Genomic DNA, 18,650 nt, shown 5'->3' with positions numbered 1-18,650 from the left:
TTTTCTTGTAGTGAAACTAAACAGTTGATATTGAGATGAATTTGATTTCCAGTCAGACGGTTTCTTGCAGTAAAACTAAACAGTTGATATTGAGATGAATTTGATTTCCAGTCAGACGGTTTATTGTAGTGAACCTAAACAGTTGATATTGAGATGAATTTGATTTCAAGTCAGACGGTCTCTTGTAGTGAACCTAAACAGTTGATATTGAGATGAATTTGATTTACAGTCAGACGGTTTCTTGTAGTGAAACTAAACAATTGATAGTTTCTGTGTGTAAGTTCGCACAAAGCTACTCGAAAGTTACTCTTCGCTAGCCATTCGTAATTTAGAAATGATAAACTAGAGGGGAGGCAACTAGTCAACACCACCTATCGCCAACTCTTGGGCTACTCTTTACCAACGAATAGTGGAAATGATTATCACATCATAACACCACAACGGTTAAAAGGGTGAGCATGTTCGGTGACGGGATTTGAACCCGCATTCTGCGGCTTGCACCCTAACCATCAAGCCATCATTAATTGATAGTTAAATGAATTTCCTTACACGTCACATTATTTGTGTCGTATTTGATCATTTATTTTCTAAACACCTTGAGGTTAAATGTTTGCTTTAAATAAATATATACTTCCAAACTATCTTTTAGTATTTAGAACAATAAGTATAAAGAGAATAATCATTGAAATCTAAATACGTTCCTCCACTGAAATTCACGTTTCGATGAAGAAAAGGAATTAACAAATAAATTAAATACTGATTGGGTTGGTTTCTTTATGCACTAATTTTTCCTGCGTTTGTTACAAAATCCAGGACGTGCTCGTCTTACTTCTGCTTCCAAACTGTAAAAGATTGGTGGACCACTAAATAAGCGAAATAAATGCAATAAAATCCTTCTCAACCCGATGCACGTATTCACCAATGTCTAACTTCGTCTGCTTAGAATATTTACACCTTTAAATAATGGGAGGGATAGTCGTTGAGAACACTTGCAGCGTTATGTTATGACAGTGGTTATCGGATATTAAAATAGTTCCACAGTTCAGATCGTCTTATGTTTATAATTGTCAAATACATTATAACCTCTATATGTGAATTTAACCATTATCTAATTACATTGAAGAATGAAATGTGCTTATAAAGTCTATAGGACGAATCGGGTAATATGATTGCGAAATGTTTTGAAAGTGCATTCCACTGTTCTTTGGAAATTACACCAAAAGGCGCCAGTATAGCAACTGTTAATTTTTTACGTCATTGTTTTCAACTAATTTGTCTATTCTGGCAATGTTAATGTTAACGTCTCTCGAGAAGTTACCAGAACCTCTGTCATAATGGAATCTTTCACTTGCAGAATGGTTGCTGGTTTATGGAGAATAATCATAAAAACAAACAATAGTCGGTAAGAATGAGGTTAGGGGAGAACTCTGTATTCAGAAACATTATGCACAAGCAGTGTTAGATGCGTGCACCGTCCTGCATTAATTTAACATTCTGGGCACACTTATATTGCTATAGTTGTGGTATGATGTATGTGTGCAACAACTCAAAATAACGTTGCCTGGTCAACATGCACATCGCCAAGCTTCCAAAGAAGAGTAATCTCAAGATGCAATTAGCAATGACATCGTAACACACTGTGATCTTAGGGAGACTTAAGCGCCATTCCACTGTAGCTTGGGGATTTTCTTTAACCCAAATGCTACGATTATGGGGAGCAGATGGGGGTGGGGGGGGTAATACGCAAAGCTTTCCGCATGGTAGCGCGTACATTTGACCATGGTAAGCCAGTTTGATGTGCCACATCTCGAATAATGCTTGCACCACTTGTGGATCCTACAGTAATTGTTTCACCTGTGTATCAATATCCTTTGAAGTTTGGGGCTTTGAACAATCGGATACACTTCCTGATTCTCGGAATTTATCCACGTAGACAACAACTTTTGGACAACTGACTGACTTCGTCCATATTTATCAATTATCATGAATGTCCTTAATTCAGATACATTAAGCATGAAGTCAAATAAATACAGGTTTACTTTACCTCAAAACAACTTTCATAAACCTCCAGCATAGCCATTAACCAAACAAGGCCACACAGACGTTACCTTTAAATCTAGGCCAGGAAAAGAAAAAACACACAAAAACAAATTAGAGATTCTTCGCAAACTGTGATTTGAGATCACATGCCTTACTTTATTAAGTTACTTAATTTTATTTTGAATCTTTAATATGCTTTGTCGAATATTCTATCAAAATAGTTAAATCTCAAAATACGACACTACAGATTAAGGCCTTAAACGCATGGCTTATTTTCCCCACAGATTTTACAGGACATGATGATAGAAATTGACTATGATGCTGATGGAACAGTTTCTCTTGGAGAGTGGAAGCGTGGTGGAATGACAACAATTCCATTACTCGTCCTACTCGGACTTGATTCGGTATGTTTGCTATTTTTTTCACATTTGTTATATTTTATTAGATAGTCTTCTTCCTATGAGCTTAGTGTTTATCAAACACTTCGCTCTAGGGATTAGCTGGACAAATTACATTCATTGTCCTGCTCGGAATGAAATCAATAACTTTGTTTATTCGTTTGACTCTGAATAAGCCTAAAGAAAATGGAATTCGTATCCTTGTCGGCTGGGTGAAGCTTTTAGCAACCTACGCCAGCTTTGTTACGAAACGAACTGAGCGTTCAACATGTAAAGGTTACTTTAACTCTAATTGTTGCACGAGCAAGTACCCTGCCTACCCGAGTTGCGCGGCACGGATAGAGTTTAGATGTAGTATTAATGCATGTTCAACAAAGTTAATAATAAACTATAGAAAGTGAGGATGTAAGATGTATTTATATATATATATATAATATCATATTTTTTATGTAAGTTAAACTGAAATATCCTTGAGAATTCACAAGTTTGAAACAGACAGGATTATGTTTTATCTTCGAGTTAATTTTGAACTAATATAAACATATTCCCCAGAAGGGCAATTTCACAAATTAAATACAAGTTTTAAAATGAAAAATTACGAAACATGCTACGCTATTACTAAAATTATGCATCTAAAACTAACAATTTTTTGCGTTATGATTTAAAAGAAAGTATTTTTTTTTTACCATAAGCCTTTCGTAACACGAAGAGCTCATGTGCGCGTTGTTACGTACTGTGATAAATTATTATCATCATTTATCTTTGTTCTTGATTAACAGAATGTGAAGGATGACGGAAACCACGTGTGGAGATTGAAACATTTCAGCAGGTCTACCTATTGTAACCTTTGTCTTAACATGTTAGTTGGCTTCGGCAAGAAAGGACTTTGTTGTACTTGTAAGTTTCTATAAGATCTATTTTAGTGTTTCTTGTAAGTTTGTAATGCTGTTATTCATAATATTTCTTGAATATTTATGTAATGCTAGACAAAAAGTCTTGTGAATATTGTTGAAAGAGCAAATATAAAGGTCTTGGGTTAATATGTCGAGCTAAAATTTATATTATTATAAAATAATGCTACACTGCACGTGTGTTTTTTTTTTCACATTCTACTTACCTAGTGGTTAGTGTATCAAAATAGGGATCCGAAGGTCTCGGGTTCGAGACGTGGTGCTGCCAAACGAATCTCATAGTTTCAACTGTGGATGCATTATAAAAGTAGCAGTCAATCTCGCTATTCGGTAAGAGTTGCTTTCTCTCTGGCCCGCAATTCCAACTTAAGGAAAGCTATGCCTGAAATATAGGGGTCTCTGGCCTGTTAATTTGATAAAATCTGTGTATAACGTGATGTTCAGTTGAACAAACAAAGAAATTGCATTTCACTTCATTTGTTCATTAGGGATTTAACAGTAGAAAGATATTGAAATAGCGTTTCAAATCGATATTTTTTCTGCAACAGGTATTTCGTTGTTTGTTCAAAGCTACACGATGGGCTATCTTTGCTGTACCAACCGCGTGCATTGAAACCCGGTTATTAGTGTTATAAGCTTCAAACTTACCGCTGGACCAATGGTAAGGAGGGGGGGGGAGCTGCGTCAAGTAACCGCTCAGAAATCCTTTCGTTCAAGACCAGAACTCGTTATGTTATGTTATTTATGTGGATACATTAAATAATTTAAGTTACACTATGGAATGACGATAGCTGGCAAAGCACAGAAATTCATCAATAATTCAAGAGATTTATATTGTTGAGTATTTAGTTACGCTTTCCATACAAGACCTCCGACATTTTGAATCTGAATCTTTCTTAACATGGTATTGTTATAATGAAAATGGAGTAGACGTGAGCATTAATGATATTGTACGCATTCTAGAAGTATTCCTTTGGCAAATAAACTTGGATGATTAAAACCTGGAGAGTGCTGGAAATTACAAACGATTGAAATCTAACCTCTTTGAATTTTTTAAGGCAATATTAACATTATTCTTAAGTTTCTGCAAATATGCAGATTGATATCGAGTTCTTTTGAGAAAACAATTGCCAAGTTGAATTAATCTACTTAGATTGTTCAGTTTTGTATTAAATTATTAATACTAAATTAAGCTTAACCTGTTGGTTTGGTTTTGAGCAACCTTCATCTTCTGTATACTATGATGCAGTTGAAAATTGTGGTGTAAAAGAAAAAACTTATTAATAATAGTAAATAACTAAATATAGCAAAAATAAATAGATTAAAAGATTATTATGTACCATATATATAAAAAATAGCCATACACTGCTGTCGACCGATTACGTCCCTGTGGTCACTGGTTCGAAATTATAGACGGCGTCACGCCATCTGTACTGCGCACTGAAAAACGTGCTGCGGCAGGACTCTATAATAGGAGAGAGGAGAGCCTGTGCTTTGGCCAGAGCTAAAACATTTCTCTAGGATGTAAAACAACCATAAGTAAACTTGTTTAAAACCAGTTTTTAATAAAATATGTAAATGATTACATATAGATCATATAATGTACATTATTCAATGTCTTAAAGACAACCTGAATATAAACTGTTATCTACCTTTATATATGTATGACTGTATCAAATATATTTTAGTATCACATTACTGCGTATTTTTATACCTTTCCTCTACCGGTGGAGTTCACATGTTCCATAGTATCATTGTATCATAATAACTTATTTTATGTTTTTACCTGCTACAATACTCAGTGTAAAGAACTAAAAAAAGCTGACCAAAAATGGGTAAAATCGCCAATTTTCCGTGTAATACACGCAGAAAACTCTAGCAGTAGCTAGTGCTATTATTTGCGATATTGATTGTATTTTTTGCTGAAAGTTTTTTGTGCAATTAATTGGGGCCCCCAAGCTTTGTGATACGCAAATAATTTAGAAAATGTATTTATATACCGATGTTTAGTTTTGTTTTTTGAATTTCGCGCAAAGCTACACGAGGGCTATCTGCGCTAGCCGTCCCTAATTTAGCAGTGTAAGACTAGAGGGAAGGCAGCTAGTCATCACCACCCACCGCCAACTCTTGGGCTACTCTTTTACCAACGAATAGTGGCATTGGCCGTCACATTATAACGCCCCCACGGCTGAAAGGGCGAGCATGTTTGTGGTATGCGGATTCGAACCCGCGACCCTCAGATTGTGAGTTGAGCGCCTTATCCACCTGGCCATGCCGGCCTTATATACCGATGAACCATGTTGTTAATTCTAAAGGTAACTTGAACCTTTAGAAATGACTTTTCGGAGATAATATACTATGTTACTAGAAATTCACATGATAATATCTATTTAAAAACATTAAAATATAGATACTGACGCTGTTGGAATAACATTGATCATATTAGGTAAAATATTGAACAAATCATAGAACCATTTACGTTTCTTATAATACATACTTAATTAACAATTATTGTTTACTAAGTTTTGCTCAATAATTCAGGAATATTGTCTTATTTCACAATGGCTTACTGATGTGAAAATTGAAGTGTGTATAACATGACATGTATAATTATAGATATGTAGAATGTGTAATTACGCCCATCAAAAGATGTTCGCAGTTTTTTTTATTAGTTCGACTGCTGCATCAAAACCTGTCTCCTCTTTCACGAGTATGCGATTTATATGATAAATCTGATTGTGGCAGATGGTCTGAGATTTTTTCAGAGATCATCCTTGAAGCACTTTTTGAGGATTTCAGAAACACAATAATCTTGGTGTAATCACTTTCAAAAACGCACGCTATGTATATAGTTTGACAGTCAGTTTTATGAACTCTAGTTTTGAAAAATATGTTAAATCCATTTTCTAACTTCCCTTCTTTTAAAAGCATATTTTGGCAGACATGTCGGAGTTATTTTCCTGTTTATTTAGTCATTTTTTTAATCGCTCTTTATGAATCTAGTGTGACTAGTAAAAACTGAGCTTTTTCATTTCTACCTTTTAAAAAATTCACACCGTAGTATTTCTGGGATATGCATGAAATTCACACCGTAGTATTTCTGGGATATGCATGAAATGCGATTTATTCGCCCATACAGAAAGAAAACGTATAATGTACATTTGCACTGCAGGCGTGGCTTATGTTTCATACGTGACCATGTTTTAGATATTATACTTTGTCTCTCCCTTGGTTTTCCATCTTTTCTAACAATTCCGACCATTACGATTGCAAATCTTATGTAATCTAGTTTTTCTTTCTGCGAATCATCAGCACACAAATCTGCTTTAGCCCCGCCTGTTGACAGTAGCAGGTATGCACCTCTAACGTTCGACGAAACTCCTATTGTAACCTGTCTATGTGAACTTTTGACCCATTTTTAACACTGAAAACACATACCCCCTTCCCCTTTTCAAAGACATACCATTCTGATGTTAGTATATTTGTCAGTAACGTGTGGGGGTTTTCCTTTTGCTATAGTTGGGAAAACAACTATATAATAATTAATTACTTTCAAGTTTTTTCTACATTTATAGATTTTCCATATATTATGGTTAAAAAAGCCAGGTGACAAACACTCCCAAGTTCCCTTTAGGTTTAGAGAATTTCCTGTTGTTATGGTTAAGGAAGCCAGGTGACAAACACTTTCAAGTTCCCTTTAGGTTTAGAGAATTTCCTGTTGTTATGGTTAATAAAGCCAGGTGACAAACACTTTCAAGTTCCCTTTAGGTTTAGAGATTTTCCTGTTGTTATGGTTAAAGAAGCCAGGTGACAAACACTTTCAAGTTCCCTTTAGGTTTAGAGATTTTCCTATTACTATTATTATGGTTAAATAAACCATGTGACACATAGGGGTCATGCTCCAAAAGTTGTAAAATCTGTGTCATATGAACTGTCTTTTGAAACGTGGGTAGTGTTTTAATAACATCACTTGACACTCTGATGAAGAGTTAGGATTTTCTAACAGTTTTGAAGTCTTATAATTGCCTTTTTTTATATTTTTTCGGTGATTTTTTTATTTTGCGCCATTTTATAATGAACAATTTTCTTCTCGGAAAGAAAACAACAATGAACCCTTTTCCGAGTATTTAACATAAACTGGACCTTATTCATCAGCTAAGAAAGATTTATTTCCCGATATTTCGGTGTTACTCCGTCGTAAAGGTTTACAGCTGCTGTTTATTACAAACTTTTCTTTAATTATCGAATGCACTCAGATTATAATATAGTTAATTTTTAAAGATTCATGTCAAAATCACTCATAGAAACAACCAACCAGTAGTTGCACGCTAGAGTTAAACGTTTTCCTAACATAAAATAGGTAGAAATAAAAAATTCGTGAATGTTAAGTCGAATGTCTGTACACAAGCTGTCTTTGACGCTAAATAATATAACTCTGCTGCTTTTGTAAGTCTCCAGTAACTTAGATAACACAATTAATAAAATATATTTTGGCCAATAGCGTTATGACACTGGCGTATAATTGATAAAGGTATTAACTATATTGACTTGTATTTCAGAAATGCGGCACAGTACCCAGTAATATTAACACGTGAATAACTTGGTGTTTGAGTTATTAGAAACTAAAGGCAGATTCATCACTCAGAATTTCTTCTTCTTTGCTTGTAGTTTGCAACTACACCGTTCATGAAAGATGTGTACAGAAGGCGCCGGCCTCGTGTATTAGTACCTACGTGAAATCTAAAAGGACTTCGCAGGTACGTTAATCAGTCACTTAGAATATTCAATTTATTTGTTTTTATTGAAAGGTAATTAAAGTATTCACTATGTCTTTGAACTTAGCCTTTTTTAAGTCCATAAAGTTTCATTAAATATCACTAAAAAACTGCTCATAATTCTTGACATTATACTCTGAACTGGACTAGCTAAATACGAGTTTGTAGAAAATAGCGAGTTATGCGTCTTATCTACATCTTGTTTGTTATTGAGGCGAAGCCATGTTATCAATATCAAAACTCTTCAAAATGATTAAGCCTAAAACAAAACAAAATGTTGAACGTTATTTAGTTAAGCATTTTACAGTTGGCTCGATCCAGAATGTAGTGGACTAAATATTAACCTGTAAAAAGACTGGCTGTGAAACAAAAGTATAATGAAGGTGATATCAGTGTTCACTTCTTGTAGAAACCTTGTTATGTGGAAGTCCTAAGAATGATCAGCATCCTGCAACATGTGTTCATTATTGTCAACTTGAAAGGTTTCATTCTTCTCTTGCATCGGTGTACACAGCTTTACTGTCCATAAATTCAACCAAATATGCGAAGTTTAATTTGAACTTCGTGTAACAATGTACTCGTGAGTGTTTTGGTAAAATTGTGTGGATTTATCACAAATAAAATATGCTCTGGTTGATGGGAAATATTGAAAGAGTTGAAATACTGTTATTAATGTAGTCTTATAATTGGAAAGTACTAGACTGTTTAGCAACAACGTGTCAAAAACAGTATTAGCTGTCTTTTGGGGATGGTTTTTTCTTTAATTTTCTGTGGAATAATTTATCCTGAGTTAAAATAAATAAAACGACAATATTCATAGCGCTTAATTTGCCCCTTCTGATGTAACAAGAATATTTGTTTTTGTTTACTTCTCTGATTTTCCAGGAAGGCAAGGTTTAGACTGAACAAGTTTCACCAGCCATTAACATAATTCTGTATACTGTGTTTGTTTCATTTTTTATATAAAATGTACCAATCTTTGTTGAACTGTTTAAATAAAATTTCTTCTTACCAGCTTGTTGACGTGAATGTAATTTGTAGCATTTGATACACTAGGAATTGACTTGTAATTTGAATACATCAAGCTGTTTGCTGTAAAAATAAATTTTCCTGTAAATTAACCCTATGTCTGATCTGAATAGACGCTGCTTCATCACTGGACAGAAGGTAATTGTGTTGGGAAGTGCAGTAAATGCAAAAAACCCATTAAATCGTACAACGGAATAAGTGGACTTCATTGTCGGTGGTGTCAAATGACGGTAGGTTCTGCCTGTGATTTTTATAGATGCAAAGATAATACCCCTAATTTAGGAGCATTGAATCTTTAAATATTTTTCCGTATTTATTTAAAGCTTTAAGTTTAAGTTGTTATGAGTAAACGATAAAACATTTCAATGAGTATATTTGTCTAAATCTTTTCGTTAAGTTCTCACGGTAGTTACTACTATTCTAATAGTAAGAGAAACTCCAAGTTTTCTAACTTAGTTTTTATAGTAAGTATTAGGGTCGCCGAAAAGAAACATTTTTATTTCCAATAAAAACGATTTCCTAAGTAAATTTATACAATAAATCTCTTTAGGGTAAATTTGAATGTTTTAGCATGGAATGGGATAATTTTTACAGGTTTCTTAGATATAGTAACTCAAAGATGTATTTATGAAATACCTATGAGCCAAACGTGTTACTAGTGTTAGATCTATACATAATAAATAAATAAACACAAAAAATAGATTAATTGCTTAATCAAATAAGAAACAAATAATTAAAAATGTATAATGCATAGTTAATGTGGAAAGGAACGAAAAGTATTATATTTCATTTAAAGTATCCTAAATGCGTCCAGATCACACCAATAGGAGGCGATTTTCGTCATGTCCTCTTCCGCCTTAAAATAAAAGGAAGGGACTCGAACCCGCTACCCATAGATCGTGAGTCAAGGGCTCTAACCACGCGGCTATACCAAGCCATTTCATCTTATTGTCAAAGTGTTACTTTTCGCTCCTTTTCTAAAGTATGCTGACGTATTAGAACTGCCCGTCAACAAATATTCATGAAAGAGTTTGTTTGTTTTGAATTTCACGCAAAGCTACACGAGGGCTATATGGTTTAGCCGTCCCTAATTTAGCAGTGTAAGACTAGAGAGAAGGCAGCTAGTCATCACCACCCACCGCTAACTCTTGGGCTACTCTTACCAACGAATAGTGGGATTGATCGTCACATTATAACGCCCTCACGGCTGAAAGGGCGAGCATGTTTCGTGTGATGGGGATTTGAGCCCGCGACCCGCAGATTGCGAGTCGAGTACCCTAATCACCTGGCCATGCCGGGCCCTCGTGAAACAGAGCACGCGGGTTTCTGATCAGCGCGTGACGTACATATAACGAAACCTTTCTAATCGGCTGTAGCTTGGGGTTCTTCACAAGAGTTCCCAGGTAGGACAGCTGTAAGTCTACAGACGTGCAACGCTAAAATCTGGGGCTCGATTCCCCGCAGTGACTTTGCTTTAGATCAAACAAACAATTCTACGCGTGAAAAGTAAAATAACTGAAAAAATCTTTCAATAAAAAAGTGTAAATTTCTTTGATGAAAACATCTACAGAATTAGGTTATTTTTAACTATCCTCTCATAAGTTAAGAAAAATGAAAACGACCTAAGCAGAGAAAACTGTGAGCATGGTGGGAATGATATCGTCTGTGTATTTATAGTTTATTTAACCTAATCACAGTAAAACTGAAATAGCACAGTTTAAGAGTTTTGTGGAAAGTGACGACAAATCATTTTATGAGGAACAAACATGGAAATCGTGTTTTATGTGCCTTGGGATGAACTTTTGAGAATATTTGCAAACGTCGTGTCAAGGAAACGGAATATATTGGGATGAAATTTAAAACACTGTAAGCTTTAGGTCATTTCCAACTCAGGCGCAACATTTCTTCGCCTTCGTTGACGAGAATTGTTGTATAGGTTTAGAGATGTTACGCCCCCCAGTGGCACAGCGGTATGTCTGCGGACTTACAACGCTAGAAACCGGGTTTCGATACCCGTGGTGGGCAGAGCACAGATAGCCCTTGTGTAGCTTTGTGCATAATTAAAAACAAACAAATAAACAAACAAAGAGATGTTACAGCTAAAGTGCATTAATCCTCTATAAACTTACAGTGTAATTTATTCATTTATTGTATAAATTTAAGGACACTGAAATCAGCTGTCCGTTCTAAGCATTGTAGACTGGAATAAATATGCGATTATATTGATACAATTCAACGAAAAATAATTATTTTAAATGATAATCAAATTGAATTTGTACTTAGGACAAAATATGTGTGAAAGATAAAAATATTTAATATAAGTATTAAATAAGTATTCTCAAGGATATTCAAGCAGATAACAAATTGTTTTGTTAATCTTTTTGATGATTTTTTTTTTCTTGGTGCATTTTGTATTAGCTTCACAACCACTGTGCTTCCCAAGTGAAACCAGAATGTACTTTAGGAGAACACAGAGACCACATTCTGCCCCCTACTTCCATTTGCCCCATCGTTCTGGTAAGTATTGAGCCCAATACTGTGTACTGTTGTTCATAGAATATAGATTGACATTAGAAATAACATCTGCCGACTGACGGTGTAGCAGTTAATATTGTAATTACCTTTAAACATAATTACATTTCATCATAATTACGAGCTAGGTGCCTAGTAATTTGGATGCGCATGTTTCGTACATTGCCTGTGGGTAACAGAATAGCTATTATTTTTAGTATACCTACGTCACGCATGCTCGCACATGGTTTATATCCTCATCTATTGCCCACGATGGTGGATTTGAACGCGTTAGTTATACGTCAAGTAAAGATGGATTAGCAGGCAATTGGGGTCTGATTGAAAAGTTCAAAATCAGATATAATTATTAATTTTAATTGTATTTATTTCTTTTTTATTTATAATTTTGCCAAAGTTAACATTATTGACTAATGAGAGTGAATTATATAACCATATACATTAAAGTATTCGAAATTTATGTTACAGATTTGGGTGCTGTAATATTTGAAATGAGTAAACCGAATGCTTTACTAAACATTTTATATAATCGTTGTTATGACTGAATTTAGAATTATTTTTAGATATTCACAAAGATATTGTGTTTAGACTATATATTAAACACTGGTACAGAGTTAAGTTTTCTTACCCTGAAAGCTTGAGATTATCCACACTTCTAGAACGAATTATTTGAAACAAGGGTTTAGCATTATCTTAGTATTAGAAAATCAATAGAAATGGGTTTTTGTAATTAGTTTTTGGATATACTATCTACTTATTTTACCTTTAGCTATTCGTATATCATATATTATATTTGTTTATTATCCTTGACGATAGATTGCAAACTTCAAACTTATTGTATTGACTCAAATTATTAGTTGACGTTAGGTTTGATGGACATTTATTAATACAGGTATTGGATCGGTGGAAGCACATTTTTTGTTGTAAGATTACTTACAGTGAAATACGCTTGAGTATTAAGATTACTTGTGCCAGCGGAAGAAAGTCCTTGTTCCAAGGTTACTTGAACCATTGAAAGTACGTTCGTGTAGTAAGCGTAGTAAGTCCCTGTTGTAAAATTACGTGTTTCACTGCAAGCAAATTCTCATTAAAAGATTATAATATATGAACCAGGGACATACTCATGCTGGAAGATCACATCTCTCAATAAAGGGGCACCTTTTTTATACACTCTTTGATTTTTACATTGTAGTACATCATATAGTTACATTTCACATGTAGCAACACAAAATGAGCAATTTTTTTACACAGTAGCCATTTTGGGTATACAGACCGATGGCGCCATCTGAAGTTACGAAACTTACGTTGGGCACCTAAATCCATCCCCATCAGAGGATATGGTGTGGTATCAGATCATTCGAAAATGAGGACCTAATTTCTTAACATTTTGTATGTTTTTTTATAGAAGAAGCGTAAATATTAGACAACAGTAAATAAATTATAATAAGTTTTCCTCAAGATATAAAAGCGGTAAAATAACTGATAAGTGAGTAAAGATTAATGATGTAAACTCATTTATTGATGTTATTTTTTCAAGGAAAGACAACGAAGTTTGTCCGGTGGTCAGAAGAAAAACTTATCTCGTTCAGATTCCAGTATGGCAACATGTGAAAGTACACAAAATGTTGTAAGTTTATATTCATTGAAGATTTACGTATTTAGAACATGGTCAATATATATATATATATATATATAGACTATGTCAATGTTTCTAGGATAGGTGACTATAAAAACTGGATGTTTAAAGAAACTCGTCCCAGAGCCATAAGTTCCTAACGGAATTCAAAATTCAACAAACTATTATACAAATATTTACACATGTATAGAACTTGCTACGATACGAAAGCTTTTGTTTTTCTTTTCTACAACCTTTTCGTAATAATTTTGCTTTTCTTCTGTATCGTTGAGACTATTATTCTTAAATCTGCAAATTTCAAGCACTTGTATGTTACTTCATGTTTCAGCAGTTCATTAGAATGGCAACAATAATGTTTGTTTGATCAGAAGAGCAAGGTTTTCTTACTTTTTTATAAGTGCAAACATAAGAAGGTACACTGGTACTGTTACACAGTACTTTTTCAAGGCACCAATGAAATATTTGGGTTTTGAGAGACTTATGTGGCAACAGTATAAGTTCTCTGTTAAGCATGCTCCCTGGTGGCTCAGTGGTAAGTCGTGAACTTATAGCGTTAAAATTCAGGGTTCAATAATTGCGATGGATCGAGCACAGTTAACCACTTATGTACTTTTGCGCTTAACAACAACAACAAAAAAACTGTTAGGCATTGCTTCTTAACTTTAAAATAGCATAATGTCCGTAAGTGTATTTCGGTATGAATTACTTTTGTTACAAATACACTGTTTATCTATTGATGTTTTTGTGTATGACGTGTGGGTGCTTTGTTGTCCACCACAGAAGCAGTTTCAGGAATTAGGATAAAACCTACACGTTTTGTATTATTTTTGCTTGTCCAAATTGAACATTTATTGGATTTTTTAGGGATTACTAACAATCTTTTACTGATACACCAAAGAATATTAAGTTGAAAACAGAAAAAAATGATAAACAATTACATTCAAATCAGATGGTTAAAAACTATACTTAAGGATTATTATCTTACTTAGTTTTTAAATTTTGCCTTTAGGTCTTAGAGCAAATAGTTTCTACAGGACAGTTTAAGTTATTTTTTCTGATGTTTAAAATAAAATTATTGTGATTTTCTGTATTTATATTTCAGTTATAAGTCGTTTTTCTATTAGAATAGGTCCCTTAGTTGCTCAGCGGTAAGTCTGAAGGCTTATAATGCCGAAAAATTGGGTTTCGATACCCGCGGTGAACAGGGCTTAGATAACCCATTGTGTAACTTTGCGCTTAACAACAAACAAACAATTAGAATAGGATTGCTTATTAACTCTGTTACGGACGAAATTGAAATAAGTTATTTATATTAGAATGTTCTGTTTTATGTCATACCTTGAAATACAATTTCCATAAAGTATAAATTTATTAAGCTTAGGCAGCTGAACCAGTTGAACTGGGGGCACGTGCCACCCAATTTTAAACCGGTAGCGAAGTGTCCTTTGAATGGAGAATAGCCTTCCATTTACTTGTAACGATCATGAAAAGTCACTGTTCCAGTTTTGAATGTAAAAGTCACGATTACCGTAGCGAACAAGATGCCCTAATCATAGGTGCTCCCCTCAAATTCAGATATGTGTGCTCCCTTCAAATTCAGATATGTGTCCACCTCGTATTTTGTTTAAATATCACAAATATTAAGTATCGTAGTTTGAGAATGCGTTTATAAACATTCTGCGTCATTCAAACGTTTTCCTAAAAGTGTTACTGTCATTGTAAACCTTATTAATGGAAACTTTCAAAATATTTAAGTCTATTTGTTTCAGACTCACAGAAAAGACAGCATCATTTTACAAAAACAATGTTCTGCCAAGATGAACGCAATATTTTTAAAAGTTGAAATTGATTTATTTCAAAACTGTCCCGACGATTTAATGGAATTCTGCATGAATTCTACAAAAACAATTAATCTCACGGATCTTTATTTCAGGGCTCTCCAATGTCATTCCAAATTACTCCACTTCCAGGTACTCATCCGTTATTAGTTCTGATAAATCCAAAAAGTGGCGGAAGACAAGGAGTTAGGTTAGTGAAATTCCCGTTCATTTTGTTTTTGTTGTTTTACATTTACTTAACTGATAAGTTGGTTTTATTTAGATTTGGAACAAACTATTATTTCATTCTAGTTTTAATATTGTCGATATCATCAGACATATCAAATATTTTACATTTAGGCCTCATTCTCCGCTCTCACGTTTATTGAGACTTTTCTTCCGTCGATATAAAATTGGAACCAAATCAGGCTTTTTCCCACAGTTTTCGCTACAAAATACCTTTTCGATACAGACTGCATATGTATTTTACAGCGCTTTTTTTTTACTGGAGAATAAATAATATTTCTTATTAATTCTTTATCTTCTTAACTTCATTATTCAGCTGTGTAATAACATTTTCCTTGTTTCATAAATATGATTCAATTTAATACCACAAACACAAGTTTTGGGAATACACTATGTGTGTGCAGTGAACTATAAAAATTACATTACGTACCTTCACACCCACCCCTAATCCCCACCGGAGGCTTAGTTTTATGTCTCAAAATGTACCAGACAGCAGAAAAAGCACCAAAAATATATAAAAATATTCTCGAGGAAGGTCGTTTTGGTATCCCCCCCTCCTCTATTGGCGGAGTCAACTCCCACCTCTTTTCGTCCGTCCCAACCTCATCTATGTGCTCCTCCTCCTCCAAGACAAAAACTTACCTGTTGAGTTTTTCTTGATCCTTCACATTTCTCTATTTGGCCCGGCATGGCCAGATGGTCAGGGCGCTCGACTCGCAATCTGCGGGTCGCGGGTTCGAATCCCCGTCCCACCAAACATGCTCGCCCTTTCAGCAGTGGGGGCGCTATAATGTGACGGTCAATCCCACTATTCGTTGGTAAAAAAGTAGCCCAAGGCGGTGGGTGGTGATGACTAGCTGCCTTCCCTCTAGCCTTACACTGCTAAATTAGGGACGGCTAGTGCAGATAGCCCTCGTGTAGCTTTTCGCGAAATTCAAAACAAACAAACAAACAATTTCTCTATTACTTTAACAGGGTGCCATGTTTTTTTTTTCTGCTTGAGCATGCGCATTGGAGCTTTTTGATGGGCGAATGTAAGTGTATGAGAGAACAAAGAGTTAAATTAACAGCTATTTGAATATTTTCTCCTGAAGGGGCCGAAGGCTGCCTGGAGGTGTTACCTGTTTTAAGCACTTACACCACTATACAGTAGGGTGTTGTTTGGCAGTCAGTTAACAGGCACTAAAATTACATCACGTAAGAGACGCTTAAGTTGCAGTTTGTACTGTTGTGAATGTCAGTAAAACATGCGCAGGACTTGAATCACGAGAAGAATTATGCACTCTGTAGGTTACAACACAGCATAACATATGAACTTGAAAAGCAAGAAATAAAAATACTTGTTACACCTAATTTTGGTTTTATTTACTTATGAAACAAAACACTTTGGGGGACCTGTGCAAGTACATCTAGTTTAATTTGTATTTCTTAAGTCATCACAATGTATTATATTTCCACGTGACTTGTCATGGTAGATTGTTCCTGTGTTCTCAATATAAAACTACGAACCTTGGTTTACAGTTGCTGAACACTTTAACATAAATGTTGATGTTTTACATGGTTGGCTAATGATTTAATGTGATGTTGACAAGAGCCACTATTTTGTGCTTCTGGTTTATTAGGGCATAGCTCTGTATCGGTTGAACATAGCTCTGTACCTGCAATCTTTTTCAATAATGTCTCAACATAGCTCAGTACCTGCAGTATTTTCCAATAATATCTCAACGTAGCTCTGTACCTGCAGTATTTTTCAATAATGTCTCAACATAACACTGTACCTGCAGTATTTTTCAATAATGTCTTAACATAGCTCTGTACCTGCAGTATTTTACAATAATGTCTAAACATAGCTCTGTACCTGCAGTATTTTACAATAATGTCTCAACATAGCTCTGTACCTGCAGTATTTTTCAATAATGTCTCAACATAGCTCTGTACCTGCAGTATTTTAAAATAATGTCTTAACATAGCTCTGTACCTACAGTATTTTATAATAATGTCTCAACATAGCTCTGTATCTGCAGTATTTTACAATAATGTCTTAACATAGCTCTGTACCTGCAGTATTTTACAATAATGTCTCAACATAGCTCTGTACCTGCAGTATTTTATAATAATGTTTTAACATAGTTCTGTATCTGCAGTATTTTACAATAATGTCTTAACATAGCTCTGCACCTGCAGTATTTTACAATAGTGTCTTAACATAGCTCTGTACCTGCAGTATTTTAAAATAATGTCTCAACATAGCTCTGTACCTGCAGTATTTTACACTAACGTCTTAACATAGCTCTGTATCTGCAGTATTTTACAATAATGTCTTAACATAGCTCTGTACCTGCAGTATTTTACAATAACGTCTTAACATAGCTCTGTACCTGCATTATTTTACAATAATGTCTTAACATAGCTCTGTACCTGCAGTATTTTACAATAACGTCTTAACATAGCTCTGTACCTGCAGTATTTTACAATAATGTCTCAACATAGCTCTGTACCTGCAGTATTTTACAATAATGTCTCAACATAGCTCTGTAATTGCAGTATTTTACAATAATGTCTTAACACAAAGCGTTTCAGAAAGTTCACTTAACTATAACGAAATGTATATATGCTGTATTGTAGCTGGAACAACGATGTTTTATGGTATTCCATATTAATTTTGTAGGTGCCCTGTGGTAGTTTCAACGTAATTTCCAATAACTGTCCACAATTTTAATTTTTAACATTTTGTTTATTCCTCTTTCAGGATCTTAAGAAAGTTCCAGTACTTACTTAATCCTAGACAGGTGTATAATTTATCTAAAGGGGGACCAATGCAGGGGTAAGTGATAAAACCTTATTTAATAATAAAAATTTATTATTTTGAAGCTGTGTGATAAACCTTATGTAGTAGATTACTTTAAATATGCATATTTCTATGCAAATATGGGCAAACATCAACTGTCCTTTTTTTTCTCTAAAAGATGCTCATGCTAAAAATGTAAGTTAGGAGGATGTAAATAACGAAGTAATTTTAAACGTGCTGGGTCTATGATGAAGTTGACAATCAGGTATCAGTTATTGTCACAGTTAGTAGCCTATACAGTCACCTAAATCTAATTATTAACAGTTTACCTTTTTTAAATTACCATTTACTAATTAGTTAATGCACAACTTTTCGGTTGCTAATCTGCTGCCGTCTGAAAATTCCTGTGGTAATATGAGCTGTGATTCGAGCAGAGGTTTTGTTTTGATAAAATCTGGTAGACTATACACTTGTCCTTCCG

At 34.4% G+C, this 18,650-nt stretch overlaps 1 protein-coding gene across 7 annotated transcripts in view; it reads left to right on the top strand.

Moving 5' to 3' along the window:
- Positions 1–18,650, top strand: part of LOC106464787 (diacylglycerol kinase 1-like) — a 160,416-nt gene that overhangs the window by 111,995 nt on the left and 29,771 nt on the right. For all 7 annotated transcript variants that reach the window (XR_002611826.1, XR_002611827.1, XR_002611825.1 and 4 more), the window contains exons 10-17: positions 2,325–2,444; positions 3,218–3,335; positions 8,018–8,106; positions 9,267–9,383; positions 11,572–11,670; positions 13,220–13,309; positions 15,252–15,346; positions 18,131–18,205. Coding sequence is in view for 4 of the 7 variants with exons in the window: in XM_022392584.1 (XP_022248292.1) it covers positions 2,325–2,444; positions 3,218–3,335; positions 8,018–8,106; positions 9,267–9,383; positions 11,572–11,670; positions 13,220–13,309; positions 15,252–15,346; positions 18,131–18,205 (803 nt within the window). In the remaining 3 variants the exon portion in view is untranslated. The remainder of the gene's footprint in view (positions 1–2,324; positions 2,445–3,217; positions 3,336–8,017; positions 8,107–9,266; positions 9,384–11,571; positions 11,671–13,219; positions 13,310–15,251; positions 15,347–18,130; positions 18,206–18,650) is intronic.

Source organism: Limulus polyphemus, unplaced genomic scaffold (assembly GCF_000517525.1).
Source record: "Limulus polyphemus unplaced genomic scaffold, Limulus_polyphemus-2.1.2 Scaffold1742, whole genome shotgun sequence".
Taxonomy (NCBI): domain Eukaryota; kingdom Metazoa; phylum Arthropoda; class Merostomata; order Xiphosura; family Limulidae; genus Limulus; species Limulus polyphemus.
This window is presented reverse-complemented; position numbering and strand designations above follow the sequence as displayed.